This window comes from Eptesicus fuscus, chromosome 16, assembly GCF_027574615.1.
Source record: "Eptesicus fuscus isolate TK198812 chromosome 16, DD_ASM_mEF_20220401, whole genome shotgun sequence".
NCBI lineage: Eukaryota > Metazoa > Chordata > Mammalia > Chiroptera > Vespertilionidae > Eptesicus > Eptesicus fuscus.
In genome coordinates, this window is record NC_072488.1 from 32862038 (window position 1) to 32882756 (window position 20719).

The 20719-nt window shown below is 38.7% G+C and overlaps 1 protein-coding gene and 1 long non-coding RNA gene across 4 annotated transcripts in view; one reads left to right on the forward strand and one right to left on the reverse strand.

Moving 5' to 3' along the window:
• Window positions 1-3777, reverse strand: part of FANCL (FA complementation group L) — a 61835-nt gene extending 58058 nt beyond the window's left edge. For 2 of the 3 annotated variants that reach the window (XM_028139883.2, XM_054728563.1), the window contains exon 1: window positions 3631-3756. In XM_028139883.2, coding sequence (XP_027995684.1) covers window positions 3631-3726 — 96 coding nt within the window. In that variant the 5' untranslated portion in view covers window positions 3727-3756. Of the gene's footprint in view, window positions 1-3630 lie in introns of all 3 variants that reach the window. The other variant, XM_008162107.3, reaches the window with a different exon arrangement.
• The window catches only part of LOC114230247 (uncharacterized), a 58148-nt gene continuing 40809 nt past the window's right edge, over window positions 3381-20719 (forward strand). The window contains exon 1 of the long non-coding RNA XR_003616117.2: window positions 3381-3523. This is a non-coding gene — a long non-coding RNA (uncharacterized LOC114230247). The remainder of the gene's footprint in view (window positions 3524-20719) is intronic.

Consider the following 20719-nt stretch of genomic DNA (forward strand, 5'->3'; position numbering starts at 1 on the left):
AGTGACTTCCTCCCAAACAGTACAGTATGGGGGAAGGAAAAGAGTATAGTATGGAAAGTGTGGGGGGGGGGGGGGCAGTGGGGGGGGGGAGTGGGGGGGAATGGGGAGAGGGGAGAATGGAAGGGCAGAAGAGTAACTTTTCAGTAGATAAACCAGACAAATGCCCCTTCAGCCAAATGATCAAGGTCAACATCAATGGTAATATATCACATTGATAATCTGTACCCTTAATATGATGTGACGAAATAGTACTTACACTGTGATGTTCCTCTCAAAAACCCATAACCCCAATCTAATCATGAGAAATCCCAGTAGAGTATCCTACAGTAACCTTGATTGGTACTTCAGAAATAGTGAAAAATCAATGATATCAAAAGTAGATTATTGAAGAAATGATTTCAATAAAATGTATAAGCCTCTATGCCAATGCATCAGAAGAAACACAAAATACCATTATCAGTATTGGAATAGGAGGTAGCTATAAAATATGCCCATAATTTCTTTGATACTGCCACCATTAAGTGTTGGTGTCTAAATTCTCTCCTTTACTATGGGCTGCACTTGTGACTTGTTTCTAACAAACAAAATAAAGCTGACTAAATATGTGTTAACATCAGCGGCTAGGGGAGAAAAGGCACTGTGCAGCTTTCTGCTTGATCTCTGTCCCACCACTCACTACTTAGCCAGGGGAAGCTAGCTGCCATGTGTCATTACAGTCAAGCAACACTGCAGAGGTCCATGTGGTGAGGAACTGAGGCCTTCCTCATGGAGAGCAGTAAAAAAACTGAGGCCTCCAGCCAATGGCTATGTGAATGAGCAATCCTGGAAGCAAATCTTTCAACTCTAGTCAAGCCTTTAGATAACTGACATCCTGGCCAGCATCTTCATAAGAAACACTGATACAGAAACATCGGCTAAGTCACCTCCAAGTTCCTGATCCACAGAATCCTGAAATAATGTGTTATTTTAAGCCACTAATGTTTGGACTAATTAGTTTTGCAGCATAAGATAATCAATAAAAAGAGCATCATTATAGAGCCTAAAGACATTAAAATGATAAAATGGAATATTATAAGTAACTTTTAAGCCAATAAATTTTGAAACCTAGATGAATGAACAAAGTCCTTGAAGGAAACAAACTATCAAAGCTCACTCAAGGGGAAAGGAATAATCTGATAACAGAGAAAGCACCTCCTTTTAATCACTCACGAATTTCTCTCACATACACAGGATCAATAAGTTCCACAAACTTTTTATAAACAATACGATCTCATCACAATGCAATAAAATTAGAAATCAGTTAACAAAACTAAAAAAAAGACCTTCCATGATAAATTTTGAAAAATCTTCTATTAAATAGTTCCTAGGTGCAGGGGAACTAAAATTTAAAATTACAAAAGTTCTGAAAAATGATGATATATCACTACATGTTAGCATCCATAAAATAATTTTAACAGTGATGAGAGGGAAATTCAAAACTTTACAAATTTATATCAATAACAATGTGCTTTCACTGGCCAAATCTGGGACAATATAAACATAAAAATAAGGGATGCAATGATGAGAACACATTAAATAGATTATTTTTTAAATCCCTGAGACCATTATGATATAAATTGGAAAGAAGGGAAAGCTATTCCTAATCATAGAATGCCAATTAATAAAGAAATGATAGAGCTAAAATATCATTTGGCAACCATCACAGTATAAACTGACTCAAACAAGAGTCAATAATGCTACACCTGGGGTGTGTGTGGTGAAAGTTTAATGTTTCAGCTCCCTAAAAGTACTTATTAATTGCAAAGGAATAACTGGAAGATGCCACTTTAAACAGGTGATCAGAGGAAACATTATCAATAACCAGACCCACTGATATAAATACCTTGAAAAGGCCACAACATTCTTTCTGGGGCATTTCTGCCAAATTGCATAATCTGAACTTGAAGAACCATCAGTGAAACCCAAATTGAGGGGCATCCTACCTAATAACTAACCTGTCCTCTTAAGAAATGGCAAGCTCATGAAAACCAAAGAAAGACTAATAAACTATTTCATGTTAGAGACAGCTAAATATGAGATCTCACATCATCAGATGGTAGGGAGCTAAAATAATGTAACTGCAACATTTAAAAAAAAAAAATTGAAAACGGACTCCAGATTAGATAGTGGTATTATATCGCAGTCAAATATCTTGATTTTGAGAACTGTATTGTGGTTACGTATGTGTGTGTCATTGGTCTTGTGAAATATACCTGAAGTATTTAGGAATAAAGGGGCATTATGTCTGCAACTTAATCTCAAACTGTTCGGCACCTACCATTCTTAGGGATAGGTAAAAAGTTTCACTTAGCAAGTGATTTTGATAATTCAATGTTTTTAAGAGGTTATTTTATAAGTAGTCTTGAAAACATATGGTAATTCCTAGGATATAGCCCCAATCCTCAAAAAAAAAAACAAATGTGTGCTGGGGAGGGGCATGATGTTGAGGATAATGGTCAGGGGACAAAAGTCTACACGCTAACCCAGTGATGGGCAACCTTTTGAGCTTGGTGTGTCAAACTTCGCCAAAAAACTGAGCGTAACTCGGGTAGTGTGTCACTTTGAGGAAAAAACATTATTTCGCAAATGTTTCATCCTCGGCATGCAGCCGCCTCAGCGGCCGCGTGTCATCAGAAATGGCCACGCGTGTCAGTGCTGACACGCGTGTCATAGGTTCGCCATCACTGCTAAGGTATCTTGGCGCAAATGCAGAGGGGAAAGATCCAGGCGTGGAAATCAGCCTGAGTTTAAGGGGTTCTGTTGCGATCATGGAAAAAGGAACTAAACCTCTCCATTTTCCCATGCCTTGACTTATTCCACTAAGAAACAAGAATAATTATTTTTCCTAAATTCCTGCCTCCAGGGGCGGAGGTTAATATTGCGATAGCGTGTACTTGGAAAGCGCTTCGTAAACTTCTGAGCCCTACACGTGTGTTCCTCCATGTACTAACTCCATAAGAGAGGCGATTGGGAATCTGCAAACACAATTCTGTTGTCAAAAATCTCCTACAAAACTTATCACAAATAGACGGACGGTCGGAAGGTCGGTCGGGTACACGTGACATGACAAGAGGGCCAAAAATAAGGTTTTCCTCCAAAATGTGCTTTCTACAGGAAGCACCAACATCACGATGAGCAGGGATTCCCGCGGACGGCCGCCCACCTTCGTGGGGGCGGGCGGTGTGAGAACAGAGCTAAGCACAAAAGTTCCAAAAACAGAGAAGAGTTTAAAAGTGGAGCGGCCACTGCATCAGGAAGGAGGCAACTCCGAGAGGGGAGGGCCGAGGGGCGTGGCCACCGCCAGCCCCGCCCCCGCCCCGCCCCGCCCCCACCGCCGCTCCGGTCCCGCTCAGGTCCCGCGCGCGGGTCTCCAGACGCCCGGCCCCGCGCGGGGACCCTGGCCCCGGCGTCCCGCGACGGCGGCGGTTCTCAAACCGGGGAGTAGTGTCCGGGGAGTCGTTACCTGCCGTCCCTCTCAATCCCCGTAAGTCAGGGCTCCTCACCCGCTCGGGTCAGACTCCAAGGAAGGGGCGGCACTGCGCCCCGAGAGGGAGGCTCTCCCCCTAGCGAGAGAGCAACCCCGGGCAGTACCTGGGCAGTGATGAATCCTTCATACACGGTTTTCGCCCGGTTCTGGGGCAGAAGCAACGGGAACTGGTGCCACAGGCTCGCTTCCGTCTCCTCCATGGCTCGCCGCCCGCGGCGCCGCAGGGGGGCTTAGTCGGCGGCCGGGCACCGCACATGCGCAGTCCCGCCGGCGTCAGGGCGGCGGGAGGCGGAAACCCGGCCGTTGGCGGGAAAAAGCTCCACGGGCGGAAATGAAAGTCGCGTGCGAGTGGGGCCGCCTGGGCTTGAGCCCAGCCAAGATAGAGGGGGCTCCCCGTTAGGAGCCAGCATTGGCCCCCGCGGGAGGCGGGAGGGAAGACTGTTCTGGGCTTCACGGATCGCAGTGAACTAGATCCTTCTAGCCCTGACGGTTGCAGGAACCCTTCTGGCGATGGCGTTTGATGTCATGGGAATGCTGCTACAACTTGGGCGTTGCATTTCTTCCAGTATGCAATGGTTTACCCGGGACCCGCCTCCCCTCCCCTTTCCACCATCATCAATCTCCTGTCAGCCTGCTCTACAGGGTCTCCTGCATGCCCTCAGCATACAGCATAATAGGTATATTATTCTCTATGTAATAATGTTATGTAAGGCAATGCGTTACATTCCATTTAATATACCATATACAATATATTGCAGTCCTGTGGCTTAACAAATCGAGTCAGTGTTCTTGTATTTGAGAGACACATAAGTATCTATGTACTGATCCAGATTGAAGTCAACACCAGACTGAGTTCTGATACACTGCACTCACCAATATGTAAGGAAAGATTACTGATGCACTTGGTGAACCAAAGTTGGGGTGGTTGTTGTTGTTTTAACACTTTCTATACATTTTTCTAACTTAGGAATGGTAGTCATCTATTCCCTTTTACTAAGGATTGATTAAGTAAGGGACTTATTGATAGTTACTGCATGGCTATTTGTTAATCCAATCAATGGTGTTTGCAAAACATCACTGTAATATGCCAAAGCTGTGCAAAGATGAATAAGATATATACCCCCTTCCCATCTCTATTGTCCTCCAAATGGAATCAGACTTCTCAAAGAGTCTTAAAGTTCGACAAATGTGTCACAGTGCTCTGGATGATTAGGGATAAACAAGAATGCCGCAGCAGTTAGATGTTAATGGCACTAAAGCTGTGCTTCTCAAAGTGTGATTCTGCAACCAAGAGCATCAGCATCACCTGGGAACCTTACAGAAATTCACATTTTCACTCCTCTATCTCAGACCTAGAAAATCCTAAACTCTGGGAGTGAGACCCCACCATGTGTTTTCACAAGCCACTCCAGGTGATTATAATGCACACTAAAGTTTTCCCCCATGACACCTCTAGCCTTTTTTCAAAGTCCTCGGATGCTACCTCTTTTTGGGAACCTTTTTTACCTGCTGAAAATTACCCCTCTCCCTAATCGCTTAGTATATTTTCTGGTACATTGTAAGTGCTCATTAACGATTTACTAAATTAAATATCAATTAGTACTGTAAACAAAGTAAAAGCAAGTATTTCAGGTGAGGGATGGGGAAGGGCAATATGTGAAGGTGAGGAGATAGGAAAGAAACATCAGAAAGGGTATCACATGGTGACAGTAGATATTTGGGCTTTTGTAGAGTTATTAATGCTGCTTTTGTAAATCTGGGAACTGATTTGATAGACTTAATTTTTAGAAAAACTTCTCAGAGAGCTCTGTAGAGCATGACTAGAGTAAGATCAATTAGGAGATGATTACCATAATCCAGAGAAGATGTTAAAGAAATAGTTATGAGAAATGATATTAAGGAGGTGGAGATCTTGCCTCTCAGCCCTCTTTTTTAAAAATATATTTTTATTGACTTCAGAGAAGAAGGGAGAGGGAGAGAGAGAGATAGAAACATCAATGATGAAAGAGAATTATTGATCAGCTGCCTCCTGCACCCACACCCACCTCCCACTGGGAATTGAGCCCACAACCTGGGCATGTGCCCTAACTGGGAATTGAACCATGACCTCGTGGTTCATAGGTCGATGCTCAACCACTGAGACACCTCAGCTGAGCTCTGAGCCCTTTTTTGACATCTCCTCTTCATCCAGTTGTAACAGTTGGGGTACCTCAATGCTTATTACTGGTCCCTCTTCTCAGTATATCCTCTCCTCTCAGTAATCCTACATAGTCTATGAATATTAAAATCTACCACATACTGATGACTTCTAAATGTATCTTTCTCACCCCACTCTTCAGACTTGCATACCTACTACTACAAGTTATTTCCACTTCAGATGTCTAATTGATATCCAAATTGTTTGTGTCAAAATGGACCTCCAAAATATGGCCATTTTATAATTTCTAAAGAAATAATTGACTTAGGCAATAAGCACCAATAGATTCTTAAACCATAATATGAAAGGTTTTCATGATATAAGTATTGACATAATGAAAAATTATCAACTTAATAATGGTGGGATCAGGATATCACCACCTGACACCTCTTTAGTTAAAAGCTAGATAGCCACACATTGTCAACAGATGTTTGGCTATAAGAAGTACAACACCAAAAATACTTGACATAAATCTAATGAAGCTTTTGGATGTAACTTCTAGTTTCCTGGTAACACAGGAACAATCTAAATGACATCAGGAGGATAATCAGGCAAATCCAGAATGTCAAGTACACCACAGGACAAATGAACCAATTTATTTATCTAGTTGATAAATAGACTCGGGGGGGGGGGGGGAGGCGGGCAAATGGCGGAGTGGAGAAAGACAACAGGAGGGAAAAGGACTGTTCAATTTTAAAAGAGACTTAAGAAACATTAACGCTCAAGAGCAATATGTAACTTTGAATAGTGAATAAACCAATTGTGCAATCATATGCAGTGGCCCTGGGAAAGAGAGATTTCTGGGTGGTGAAGTTTTGATAATGGTACAAGACTGATAAACATCCAAGACTAAGAACAAGAAAGAGAAAATTAATATATTTAATATGTAACACGTTAAAATATAAGTTAGTGTGAACTGTTCATGCAGGGATGACCTCAGAACAGTGATTCTCAGCCATGGCAATTTTGATGCCCAGGGAATATTTGGCCATATCTAAAGATATTTTTGGTTGTCACAATGAGGAGAGAGTAGTAGGATGCTACTAGAATCCAGTGGATAGAGACTAGGAATGCTCCTAAGCAATCCACAAGACAGCTCCTCCGCCCCACGACAAAGGATATTCTAGCACAAAATGTCAGTAGTGCTAAGGTTAAGAAACCTCACAACAGGCAATCAAATGTCTACACAAAGAAGACAGAGACCATTTTTTTTAACTTTTGCAGTGTTCCTAGTACACGGTAAGTGCATATATTTGATAATTCCTTTTATATTGTGTAAGCCTCCAGATTCTTGAAAAAGAGGGGGAAGGTCAAAGATAGATACACTGTTTTGAGGGCTGAAACTTAGAAGACAGATCCTAGAAGGATTAAAAAATATACATCATTAGTATACAGGTGGTAATAGAAACCTTAGGAGTGAATGAGAACTTCTACAGCACTGGTCATGAACCTCACTGTGGATCAAATTCACTTAGGCAGTTTTAAGAAAATACAGATGCTTGGTTTAACCCCAGAGCTTCTGATTTAAACGTCTGGGAGTGGACAGTGTGGTAAGCATCATATTAAAAACGAACAAACAAAAAACACACCTCTTCATATTATTTTAATGTGCAGCCAGTGTTGGAAATCTAAGATTTTTTTTTTCTGAACTGCATTCATTATATTCAGTTTATTAATAAGACATACTGCATTATGTATGGTAGCTCAAGCAGTTGACTGTAGTTTCAACAGTTTTCTTGGGTTTGCTAAAGCAAACAAACCCATTGTTGGTCTCTCTGGGTAAAGTAAAAGGCCAGAAAGTCCTTGGCACAATGTAGAGGGAAGAATTTAAAGACTTTGGGAGATAAAAAAAAAAAAAAAAAAGTAGATTAAATGGATCATGTGTCTCACCTCTATATCCTGGCTGGGCCCTGAAAACTAGTCTCCTTTGCCAGTAAAAATAGAGTGAAAAGGGAAATACCCAAATATTTAAAAGTGCTTTGCTGGCTCTTTTTTTTTTTTTTTTTCCCCCTCCCCACCTCTCGGCTTGGAATGCTTTTGGAAGGAGATATAATAAAAATGGTATTCCTGATCTCAGTGGGGATGTGAGAAGCCAGCTGAGGCCTGGCCCAGGTGATGACTGTTAACAGTCTGAAGCAAAGTGGGTATTGTTTTAATAGCCAGATGCTACACTCAGGGATCAGGGAATGGCTTCAGTAGCAGAAATCTCTGACTGTGGTTAATTAATCATGGGGTCCCCAGGAATGAAATAGACAGACAGCCAATTAAGGTGTGTCTTGATTTATTTAACCAAAGCTATTCTAGGTCTGATGAACAGAGGCCTCACTGGAGCCAAGGTGCTAGAGAACTTGGGGTTCACCGACCCTGTGCAGGGGAGGCCGGTTCCTGTGAGGAAAGATCCTGCTGTAACAGTACCCAGGCATACTGTGAATCTCTGCTTTGTCCTTCCTAATGGGGCTGGCAGTCGTTAACCTGAATAGATGTGCACTGAGGAAAGGGAAATACTTCAACTCTGGAAATATTGGTTATAGCCCCAAGTGGCCACTGATTCCTGGGGACTTGCAATCCAATCATAATCAGTTTGGCAGAATTGGGGATCATTATGGAGCCCAGGTTTTAAATGGAGTTCTGAGTTTTTAAAATGGTAGCCCGAGTGGGACTCCCAACACTTTCTGGGGGTCATTTTCTCAGATCCTGAGTCAATTCTTGATATGGATATGATAGGAAAATGGCAGAATCCCACACAATTTCTTACATCATAAGTAAAGGCTAGTAGTTTAGGAATGTCCAAGTGAAGGCCTTTGGCACTCTCCTTTTCTGACAAAATAAGGAATGAAGAAGAGCATCACAATCCTGGAGGTTGCTTCCTGAAAGTTGTAGATTTGGTGATTAATTAACAAGGTGATTTGGCCTCTGCATTCTCAAAGGTCTTGGAGAATGACTGTGGATCACAGGAAACAAAATCAGTTGAAGGTCCAGTGGTGGCTACTAGTCTAGTTTTTTTCCTCCTTACTAGAATAAATCAATGTATCTTTCAACACTTACGGTGCCGTTATAGATCCTGCCAAAACATTTTTATCCACTTGGTGTACACATCACCAGAAGTTTACCTTCATTGATAGAAGCACCTACAAATTTTTATTGTCATGCGTCAGGGATATGTCAGCTCTCTAACTCTTATGTAGCAGCTAGTTTTCTGGAACCTTGAGCACGTTACCACTTTGATCCAAGTAGTACGTCATTTTGACCCAATATCCACAAAAACATCATGCTGATAGGACATGAAGATCAGAAAGTAGAAATGATCCTGGATGCTTCTGTAAGTCACATGTATGCCTGTGAACTTCTGTAAAACTGTAGACCTCTGACCTGACAGAAAAGGGCGGGGTGTTTGAGGAACTATGGCATTCCAGGCCACTCCTTTCAAAATGGCTATCAAAATATGAAATGCAGCTTCTTTGTATGTCTTGCTCTGACCATTAGCAAGATTATTCACATTATACCCATTCATACTTGGGGTCCATAATAAAAGAAAACTTAGCACCTGGTCCATCCACTATTGTAGTGCAAGTAACTGTGAACAGGTCCATAGTTGGCAGATACTGAATAGACACTTGCTAACTCCAGGTAGGAGACACACAGAGAAGGACCCTCAAGTTTGGACAAAGGCCATGCCCTCTTCAACAATTAACATTGTGTGAAAAAAGTTCCTGACTTGATATGAGCTCCGAGGAGACTGACCATGGGATTTCATTTGGTTCATGCTACTCATAATGAACTATGATATATCTAATTCCAGCCATAAAGTTTGTGGTGCCCAGTAACTTAATAACTGGACATGACCTTCATCCCTATGCCTTCTGCAAACTGCCATACTCATTGCAACTCACATCCATATCCTCGGGAAAGTTTCTTATGAACAATTGACTGAGGATGTGAAAGGCAATTTTATATCCTGATTTAGGTAGTGGGGGAAGTGAGGCATCCTGGTTTAAGGATGGCTCCACACTAAATGCCTCTACTAGATGGAAGAGGATTGCTGGCTCTTAGGGTAATGGAGAGTAGAAATTGCTTTAGTGTGCTTTACATGTTAAATACTTTTCATGGAAGATGATCTGCCCTGAGGTCAGGATATATGTACTGATTCCTGGGCAGGAGCTAATAGTATGAATTACCTAGAATTTGGAAGGAACGAGATCAAAGGATTGGTAAAAAGCAAGCTTATGGAATGAGTGTATGTATGGACTGGATCTCTTACAATAATCCCAGAACCTAGAAATTTTTGTACCTCGAGCAAATACTCAGCAGAAGGCCCAAGATCGGAAGAGAATCCTTAATAATCAGGTAGACAGGATGGCCTTCTGGCATGGCATTTGATGAATGATCTCATCAACAGAGTGGTGATGGGGTAAGAGGCATGAGGAGGATAATTGGAAGGAAGAGAATAGAACATGGAGAGGACATTGCAAAAGACAAGAGGCATGTAGAATTTTTGTCAAATGGCTCTAAAAGCCCAGATGAAATCAGAGATGACGAATTTATAGGTACAATATGAACTAGAATGAGCTTTTCTTCAACATACTGGACTTAAGAACAGAAATATTAGATTGATGCAAATTTGGAGATTTACCAGTGGTTATAAACAGAAGTGCAGCTTTCAGGGGAGTAGGATAGGGAGAAGGGGAACTATTGCTTACCTGAGGAAATTCTGTTTTGCAACATTGGTAATTTTTAAAAAATTGCAGAGAAATAGTTTAACATGAAAGTTAAGATTATGATGAAAAGACATAAGAGAAACCAGTGCTTGAGAGCGGGATTGTGAGTCACATTAGAGAGATATTCAGATTTGGCTACAGTTGTTCAGTTTGCTAGCGACCTCTGTGCATGTTCCCCTGATTTCTGAAACTTACCATGCCGGGAGGAGGGTAGTGAAGCAAGACAGGATATAAGGCACTGAGTGTTCTGGTCACAGAGTGATTGAGGTGGTATACCATGGGACTGTGCAGAATGGGCAAAGAAGTGATTGGTGATAGACTGAAAGAAATGGGATTGTAAGATTAAAGGAGTGAAAAGGTCAAAAGTGGTATATCTTGCATCCAATCTCTGCTCTGGCCATTATAATTTTCTTGACCCATCTATTATTTGCTCCTTTCCATGTCTTTGTCCTACTCTTCGCACTAGAAAGCTCTGCCCTCACCTGCCAATTCATATATTTTTACTTTTTCAAATCCTTGCTCCAAAAGTGATTTTAATCATCCTAATTACACCTTAATTTTAATCTACCTTTAATCAACACCTTGATTTTGTGTTATGTGAAGACTCAGCATTATAGTGATTTGTACTTGTTGATGTTTCTCTGAACGCATTTTTACTTGTTTCATATGCATTTGTTCTGTCTCCCTACCCAAATTTAAAAAAAAAAATTGCTAGCAAAAATCTTTTCTTTTCTACCCTGATATGGTGGATTTACCAGTCAGTGGGCTATTAATACAAAAGATATGTGAAAGATGTTTTAATTTGATTTTAATCCTATGGATAGGTTCTGAATTGTCAAATCCAAGATTATACTGCTAAATCTAAATTTTGTATTTTTATTGGAGATGCATTTTAATTTTGTATTTCTGTTTTTTGAAAACATGAACTGAATCATTCTGCAAAGGCATTTTGCCAGGAGGAAAAATAGTAAACTTTAAAACCCAGAAATATTGGTATCAATAAAATATACCTTTAGAATACTTTACTTAACTTGGGATTCAGTAGGGGAGCATGAAAAATATACAATTAAGATTATAACTAGAGAAGGAGTAAGAGTAATCCTTTTTTTAAAGGAGATTTCCTCCATCATTGAAAATTATATGAAGAAATACTAAAATTATTACTAAAGAAAAGAATGTAAATCTATGGTACTGATGAGATAGTCCTTACACCATAAATTGTTTTATTTTTCTTAATACCAACAATGTTAGTTAATTTAGTACTAGCATTTTTCATGGGGTCCTCTTATAAACTGAACCCTTGGGTTTCAAAAAGATTTTATTTTGACAAATGCTGCTTTGCAATGTCACAGAAAATATTTCCCCTGGAAAAAATACTTTGTTTACTCTATTCATAAAAGATTTTTGTCAGGATTTGATAAACTCTATTTCTTTAAACAACCCTCAAAATAACATATTATTTGCTTTAGGCTTATATATCTTATGGGATGTGTCAAAGATTCTGAGTCTTACATTTTAAAAGACTTGTGCAACAGCAACACATATGGATCTGAAAGTGACCTGGCACTCAAGAAAGTGGGCCATTTAACCAGGTCCAAATAAGATCATTTAAATCTAATCTAAAATAACGTTTTTTAATTATGTATTATAATGTACTGGGTTGTATACAGGGAATTCTGCATTAAGAAGATTGGATAAAAGAGACAATTCTTCTGATCCCTTTGTTCTTTGAGTCCATAAATGAGTGAGAGAAAGCACCAGAACAACAATCATGAGACTCAGGTTAAGCCATGATCTTTCATACACACACACACACACACACACATAAATACAGGGTATCCCCAAAAATGTATACACACTTTAACAGCTGATAGCTCAATTTTGGAAATGAAATGTATTTTAATAAACACTGCCTTTATAATTACTCAAAGTGTATATATACATATTTTGGGGATACCCTATATGTGAAATATATATGGGCACAGGCATTAATTTTTATGACACAGTTTGGTGTTTATTATAAATTTTTATCATAATAACTTCTAAAATGAGGTTAACAAAGCACTGTAAACACGGGCCACTGATCAAAGCTATATATATTTTTTATTATTTGGCTTCTATTAAAATTGACTTTTATATCAAATTTTTAGGTATTTTAGGTCTTAAGTTTTCAGTCTGGAAATGCAGGATTATTTGCTTCAGGTTGGTACTTTATGTTATTAGTATACACCCTGTTCATTTTTTATTAAACTTTTAAGAAAATATTCTGAAAAACATTTCTAATCTTACCTTCTACAATAGGCACTCTTTAACTGATATGTCTTTTATTTTGTAAGAGCAATCTATATCTATACTAAAGGTCAATTTCTGTTACTATGGGTAAGAATTTAGCATAAAATTGGTGAAAGTGTGTCTGTTTGTTTGTTTGTTTTTGTTAATCCTAACTAGAGGATATTTTTCCATTGATTTTTAGAAAGAGTAAAAGGGAAGGAGAGAAACATCAATATGAGAGAGACACATCAATTGGTTGTCTCCTGCACGTGCCCTGACCAGGGCTGGGGATCAAGCCTGCAGCCAAGGTAGATGTCCTTGACCAGAATCAAACCCAGGACCCTTTAATCTGCAGGCCGATGCTCTATCCACTGAGCCAAACCAGCTAGGTTGGTGAAATTATTTATTGAAACAATCTGATTATGGTAACTTTTAAGTATAAAGTTTTAGGGAGCCAGATGATATCATATCGTAAACAGATGGTATGCTATTATATGGCGGGTAATAAGTCTGATTCCCTATATAAAAATTATTCTTAATCCATTACAATTGTGTCCCATGAAATTAACTATATTATAAATAAGTTCCTTAAAGCTAGGGACATATATTTCTTTCTAGTCCCTATATCACCAATTAACTACACATTAACTACATTGTATAATATTAGGGATTAAAGAAATTACTGTTTAATACATTTATGAATGAATATCACAGGTTTCAAGCTTGTCTGAAGTGCAAGATATGAAAAAGTGAGAGCCTTTCTGTACTCTACAAAACACGACTCTTACCAGCAGTGCCCTATCTCTATTGGACAGGGAACTGCTATTAACATTTCCCAGGTTCCACAAGGGACACTCTACCACTTTTATGAAGGAAAGAGTATTTATATTGACTTAATTTTTATTTACTACATCTCCACAAGGCCCATCGCTATATAAAAATATAAGACAAAATTTATAACCTTAACACACATAGCTAGCTCATTTAGGATTATTATTGGAGACAGGTAATAGCTTAGTTAGAAAGCAAGCAAAATATATTTCTCTAACTAGTCTCCTAACTGATCTCTGCTTCCACCCTTGCCCCTCTGTTACCAACACAGAAGCCTCTAAGATCCTTTTTAAATGAAAATCACATCATGTCACCATGCTGCTCAAATCCCTCCAATAGTTCCCCATTTTAATCAAGTAAAAGCCAAAATCCTCATAATGGTTTACAAGATCTTACAGGATTTCTCCTGCCACCTCCTTTTCTTCTCTGATCCCATTCCCTACTTACTACTCTTACTCACTGCTCCAGCCACATTAGTCTTGCTATTTCTTGAACACACGCTCCTGTTTCAAGGCTTTGTATTGGTTATTCCTCTGCCTGTTTCCCAGATAGCTTCTTCCTTTCTTCCCAGGTTCAAGTCTTTGCCCAAATGTTATTATTACTGTTTTTAGTAAGAGCTCTAAGGCAACTCTACTTAAAATTGTAGGCTACCGCAACCACATATTTTATTCCTTAGCCAAATTTATTTTTTCCTTCAGGCTTATTACCTTCTAACAATTATAAATTTAACTTATTTTGCTTATTGTCTACCTCTGCCCACCCCAAGAGTGTATATATATAGACTCCATGGAACAGGATATTTTTTGTTTTATTTTCTGCCTGATCTATAGCACATAGACTAACTAGCCCCTTGAACATAACAGAAGTTCAAATATTTATTGAATAATCACATATACAAATTTTGCCTTAATTTTATCAGTTTAGTCATAAAGTTACTAATGAAAAGATGAATAAATAAGCCACATAATCTGAAAATGAACTGATACAAATAAGTGTCAAATTTTACAAATTATATACATTTATAAATGAAATATAAATGATAAGCATGAATATCATATTTTCCTGTAAATTATAATATATTGAGAACTTGAAAATATTTGAGAAATGTATGCAAAAGAATGGCTCACACAAGCATCCATTCTCAGCAGTACCTATAGCCCTGTGGTGATAGGAGAAAGCCACATTCATCCCCACTCTGTCCCAAACTGTAGCTGAATTTGAAATAGTTCTATAAGATGAAACAGCCTCCGGATCCAGACAAATGTGAATTTTTAAACTGAGAGTTAATGTGGTAGATCAGGTAAGGCTAGTGTTTACTAACTCAACCAATGCCATCACTCATGGGGAAGAATGCTGTATGAAGTTGACCACTGCTCAGGATTTTATGACTTCATTACTAAGAACTTATGCAGGCTCAGGACATTCCTTAATTTGACTATCCCAACTCATGGAGCCAAAGGCATTAATCAGTCAGATATAATTAGTCATGAAGTATTTTTAGAGAACATTGCCAACTGGGTCTTCGGTACCAACAAATAAAGTACTAAATAACCCTACTACTTGATAAGGTTATCTAACACTTCATAGTTTGCCATTGCATGGATTTATAAACATGTCCTGGCCACATGTACTTTTATATACACCCGATACCAGAATCCAATGAAGCCCATAGCTTTAGGTGGGGCTCACATGGAGCAGTTGGGGAGAAGGCCATTTGGCCACATCAGCCAAATAAAGTTTGGTGATCAATGGGATGCTAGAGGTCAAAGCAGTCTTATCCTGTCAGATTCTTCTGCATCCCCAGCACCTGCCATACTCTACTTATTCAGTCCTTCAATACATTATTTCTTCATTCAGAAATACTTATTGAGAAAAGTAGTGAACAAGAACCAGTACAGTCTTTGCCAAGATGGAGCTTACATCTAACTGGAGGGGCAGAGATAGCATAGTATAATTATAATATCTATTACAGAGAAGACGCAGAAGTTTATAAGAAAGCATATAACCTAGATTTGACCTAGTTTGAGGTATGAGATATAAACTCTCATAGGAACTGATTAATCCAAGATCTGAAGGGTGGATAGGAATTAATTAGGAAAAAAGGAGGAAGACAATATATACCTGGGTGATGCCAGTCTGAGGTAGGAAGATGCATGGTATGTTCAAGAAATTGAAATATAAAGAATCGGAGTGTAGAGAGGAGTAAAATGATGCTAGACAGTTCTTATAAGGCCTTGAAGTCAATGTAAGGAATTTTAATTTTATCATAAAGATAATAGAGTTTGTGAGAATTTAAGCCAGAGACTAACATTATTAGACATGATTAGAAGTTGGTTGAAGGGAGGGACCACCCTGAGTATTTATAATAATAAAAGTGTAATATGCTAATTAGGCCAGACAGCTGAACAACTTCTGTACAAAGCTGGGGCTGCGAGGGCCAAGGCAGCTGCCCCAGCTGTGAGGGCTGAGCCCCTTGCACGAATTTCATGCATCGGGCCTCTAGTAGTATATAACATGCTTGATATATACAATCTTAGTGGCTGTGGTGTTGATAATAGAAGTGTCAGGGTGAAGATAGGGATTAATTAAGAGACTAGTAAGATAACTGCTTTTACTAACTTTGAACTAGGTCATTGGATGTTTCTAGTGATTATCTGAAATGAGCTTTCCCAGGGCCATCTTTTAAGTTATATTTTCATACATTCCAGGAGATTGCAAAAGACCATAGAGAGGCTATTGAAGTAGCCTGGATAAGCTATGATGATAATTGGACAGGGCTGATGGTGATGCAGACTGGAAGAACCAAAGGATTCTAAAGATAGAAATTTGAATCAATAAGGCTTGATGATTAATTGGCTATGAGATAAGATGGGCATAACTGAAAGCATAGTTGAGTTATTTACTAGGCTCATGAACAGAGAAAGAACTGGTTAGTGATTAGAAAATTATGAGTTCAGTATTGAATATAGAGAGATTGCGATGCCTGTGAGACATCCAAATGATATGAAAGATGGGCACTAGCTATATGGATTTAAAGCATGGAGGAAAGATCTGGGTTGGAGATATAAATGGGAGTAGTTTGCATTTAGATGGTAATTGAAGCTATTAACATAGAATGGAGTCTAGATAATTGAGTAAGAAAAGAAGAGGTTGCCTTGAGAAACTCAAACATTTCAAGGCTGGATAGAGAAAAGGAGGCCATCAAAAGATAATGAAAATAAGTCATCAGAGAGGTAGGAAGAAAGCCAGTTAGCAGCAGCCATATTTATGTTAGGAGATGGTATTAGATTCCTCTCTTATCAGCAGAACCAAAATGTTTCTGGCAGTGCTGGATATCATAGATTAAATGGTACCTATGCCTGCTGGGAGTATCCACTCTTGGCTGTAGAAAGTAGAAGTACACCACCCCTACCTCTAAATACATGCCCACATTGACCTTGTGCTTGGTCCTGAGTGAGGTTGGACCAAGCTGGTCTCTTATCTAGGAGGCAGGCATTGATAGTGACAAGTTGGCCGTAGTGGGTGCACCATCATCACCACCTAAGTCAAGTTACATGCTTTAGGCATTGTAGCCAGCTTATCAGGAATGGACCCAGGTCATGGGAAATGACATCCTAGGCTAGGTCTGATGCTGACCAGGCATGAAAGCCAATCCCTTCCTTTCCTACCATAGACCTTATACCAATCTATTCTCCACTCATTGGTGGGACTTGAAGGAATGCAAAGGGGCCAAAAGAAGTAGTCATATATCTAGAATGCTTAGAGGTGATTGCCTTAAATAGTACTTCTCAACTTTTAATGTGCACATACATTTCCTGTTAAGATGAAATACATCTGAATCAGTATGTCTGATTTGTTGCCTGAGATTCTGTATTTTCGACTGGCTCCTAGGCTATGGGAATGCTGCTACCCACACTTTTAGTGCTAAGGTTTAACTTACATTTGTAGGCTAGCAAGCCAGAAAATAAGATAGCCACCTCAGCAACTAGAGCAGAAACTAACCAAGAGAGAGATGGGGTGCTATGTGAAGCCCAGACCTGACCTCTAGGTTCAAGAACAAGTTCTCAACAAGATGTATAGAATGGTGGTGCCCAATTAATGTGTATTGAGCCTGAGTACTTAAAGGGCTCCACCATTTTGGGCCTCATGTTCCTTAGCACCTTTTCACTTCCTAGGTTCCCAAATACAAATTCCAGAAGAGTTTGAAGCATAATACACTTGTAAACTCAGATGTATAGCAAAATGTCCATCTATCAGCAGCATCTTTAGCAGTGATTTCGCTTGGGAACTTAAAAATCATTTCTGATGGGAAAGGAAATGGAGAAATATTTCTAGTAAGAAAATGTAATCCACTTAATTTTTAAAGTGTAATTTTATAAGGTGTATATTATATAATAAATAATTATGCCCTTTGTGTGTGAGGGAGCCTAGAAAAGTTGTATTTGGATGGGCAGTTAAATTGTAAAATAAAATAATACAACATGACAACTATACAAATTCTGCCTCCTGTAAAGTATGTTCAAAGTAAAAGGAAAAGCTGAAAAAACTGGCATAGAGAGAGGCAAAGAAAAAAACACACACTACAGAATATATAATATAAAAAGAAGCAGATAAGGGAAATTAAAAGGAGGGTTTTTACAGGGAAAAACAATTTCATTTTATTGTAAAGACCTAAATGAATGAAAGAAGACTTTGAATGCGAAGATGATTAAAAAGACATCATTAGCTAAAGATATTTACAAGTTTAGACTCTTTCATTTTGATTGTAATTTTAATTAGCTGGACACTGTGGGGGGAAGAAAATGAAAGCTTACATCACTTACTTGCTCTTTAAATTGTATTCCACCTTAATTTTCTGCTCTTTAGTTCTTAATTTTCTCTATTTTTGTTCTGAGTAATCCGGTTATCAGGCTAAACTGATTTTCCCTCAGCCAGATTTAGCATTCAGTATTTGCATCTGTGAACCAAAAATTCACCCCATTGCTTTAGTTTTTATTCTTTCAATAGCAAAAACTCTCTTCAGGTAACTTTTTTTCAGTCCTTTGTCTATACAGCAGGGTGCTTTGTATAACCATGACAGTTAAATGACTAATAACAAAGGCTTCTATTTTTCAAATAATTATGCTCTATTTACAGTTTTCCACAAAATTTACTCATAAAATTTAGAAGGCATCAAAGCTTTAAAAATCTGTACTTTTACTGTTCATTAAAACCATTTTTCTGTATGCAAGCAATTTGCTTATTCCTGTTTCTCTGACAGAATAAAAGCCAAAATAAAAGAAATCGGTATTAGTTAATCAAGTCTAAGATTTATGTCTGTGTGAATAAAATTTTAAAAATAACATTGATATAGAACAAAACATCTGTTTAGAATAACCTACCTTAGAGAGGTTTATCTTCAAGATATCTGGCTTTCTAGTAGACTATTTATTTTACACTTGTTAAAGAAAACAAAATTAGCATAGCTAACCATGTATTATGTGATTCTCAGTTTGCCCTGTCTTCCAAAAGAAATTCACTCAAATAATGGGAAGTAACAATGTTGGAGTGCCTCAATGTCTGAGGATGAAAGGCACTATTTAAGTGGTGACAAGTACTATTATTATTATTCTGCCATGGACAAAGAGTAACAATTGGCTTTTAAAACCATTGTGGACAATTTTATTCTGCTCCCCTATATCTCAAAAACTATCAGAGCATGGAATTCTCAGCACTCAAACTAGGACAGCACATATACAGTGATAAGGAGTATACATATAATGATCCTAGTATTTAAACACCCCAAAAGTAGTTTTGGCTGCCAGTCACAGCCATCCAGGGTGGTATAGTTAAAGGAACAGCAAAACAAACAACAACAACAACAACAAAACCAACTGTACATCATTAGTTGTTTCCATAATTCCAAAATTTAATTTGTATTTCTTTAAGGTTTTCCTCACCTTAAAATAAAAATAGTTCTTAAAATGAATTATTCTTTGAACCTTATCATTGTTGCATTATTTTAATGAAAAGAAGTTTCACATGTTTTCCAGATATAGTTTAGAAAAGGGGTGGAATAAGAGAGGGGAACTAAGAAGTTGAAAGAAGAAATTAGAGGAGCTGTTGAGGGTGAAAAAATGTGCAGAAAGTGAAATATAGGAGCAAGAGAGCTCAAGTTTCTGATTTTATCCAATAATATAATAATAATTAACATTATAATTACTAGGAGGTGTTATCAAGGAATACTATAGAATTTTATTATCTGGAAGTCTTCTAAAATAGAATACTTGGATACTTGGGTCTCTCTGGCATGGTTTATGGGTACTATGGAATAGAAGGTGATGACTGATTTGCTGTCCTGTCTAGGATAAATCTCTCTTTGAAAGGTCTTCTTCCTTACTGCACTATTGGAATGATGTACCAATTTGTTTACAATTTGGATATGCTGCAGCAGCACTGGGAATTTATTCCAGCATTTCTTATCTTGCCCATCTTATTGCAAGGTATCTTCAGACTCTTGCATCAAAATCAACTGGAGTGCTAAGTGTTTCAGTCCCTGAGGCCACATCCCATGGGGTCAGATACACTCAATTTGTGAGTCTGCAGATACCTACTATGATGAGGATGGGAGGTTTTAAGAGTTAGAGAGCAGCAAGGCATGGTATTCTCCAGTAAGGTGATAGTGCTGTTATCTGCTGGGAATCCTCACCAGGCGTATTCCTAGCTGGGTTGGTGTACACCTCTGGCTCCATACCACCCCCACCATTCCTATAATAACACTAAATAACAGGAGAATTACTTGGGTAAAAGTTTTTAAAAGGAAAGAAAAGAAATTTACCTTTCCAGCAAAATGAAACAGAGTAATAATAATGTTAGTGACCAACAATGATTAAATTCTTACTATGGGTCAAAAAGAGGTCTAAGTGTTTAAATGTAGTATTTAATTCATACAACCTAGTGAAATACTACTACTACTATTACTATCCTATATAATAAAGAGGTAATATGCAGACCATCACTCCAACACACAAGATGGCTGCCCCCATGTGGACACAAGATGGCCGCCGCAAGATGGCCAGCAGGGGAGGGCAGTTGTGGGCAATCAGTCCAGCAGGGGAGGGCAGTTGGAGGCAATTGGGTCGGCAGGGGAGCAGTTAGGCGTTGATCAGGCTGGCAGGGGAGTGGTTAGGGGGTGATCAG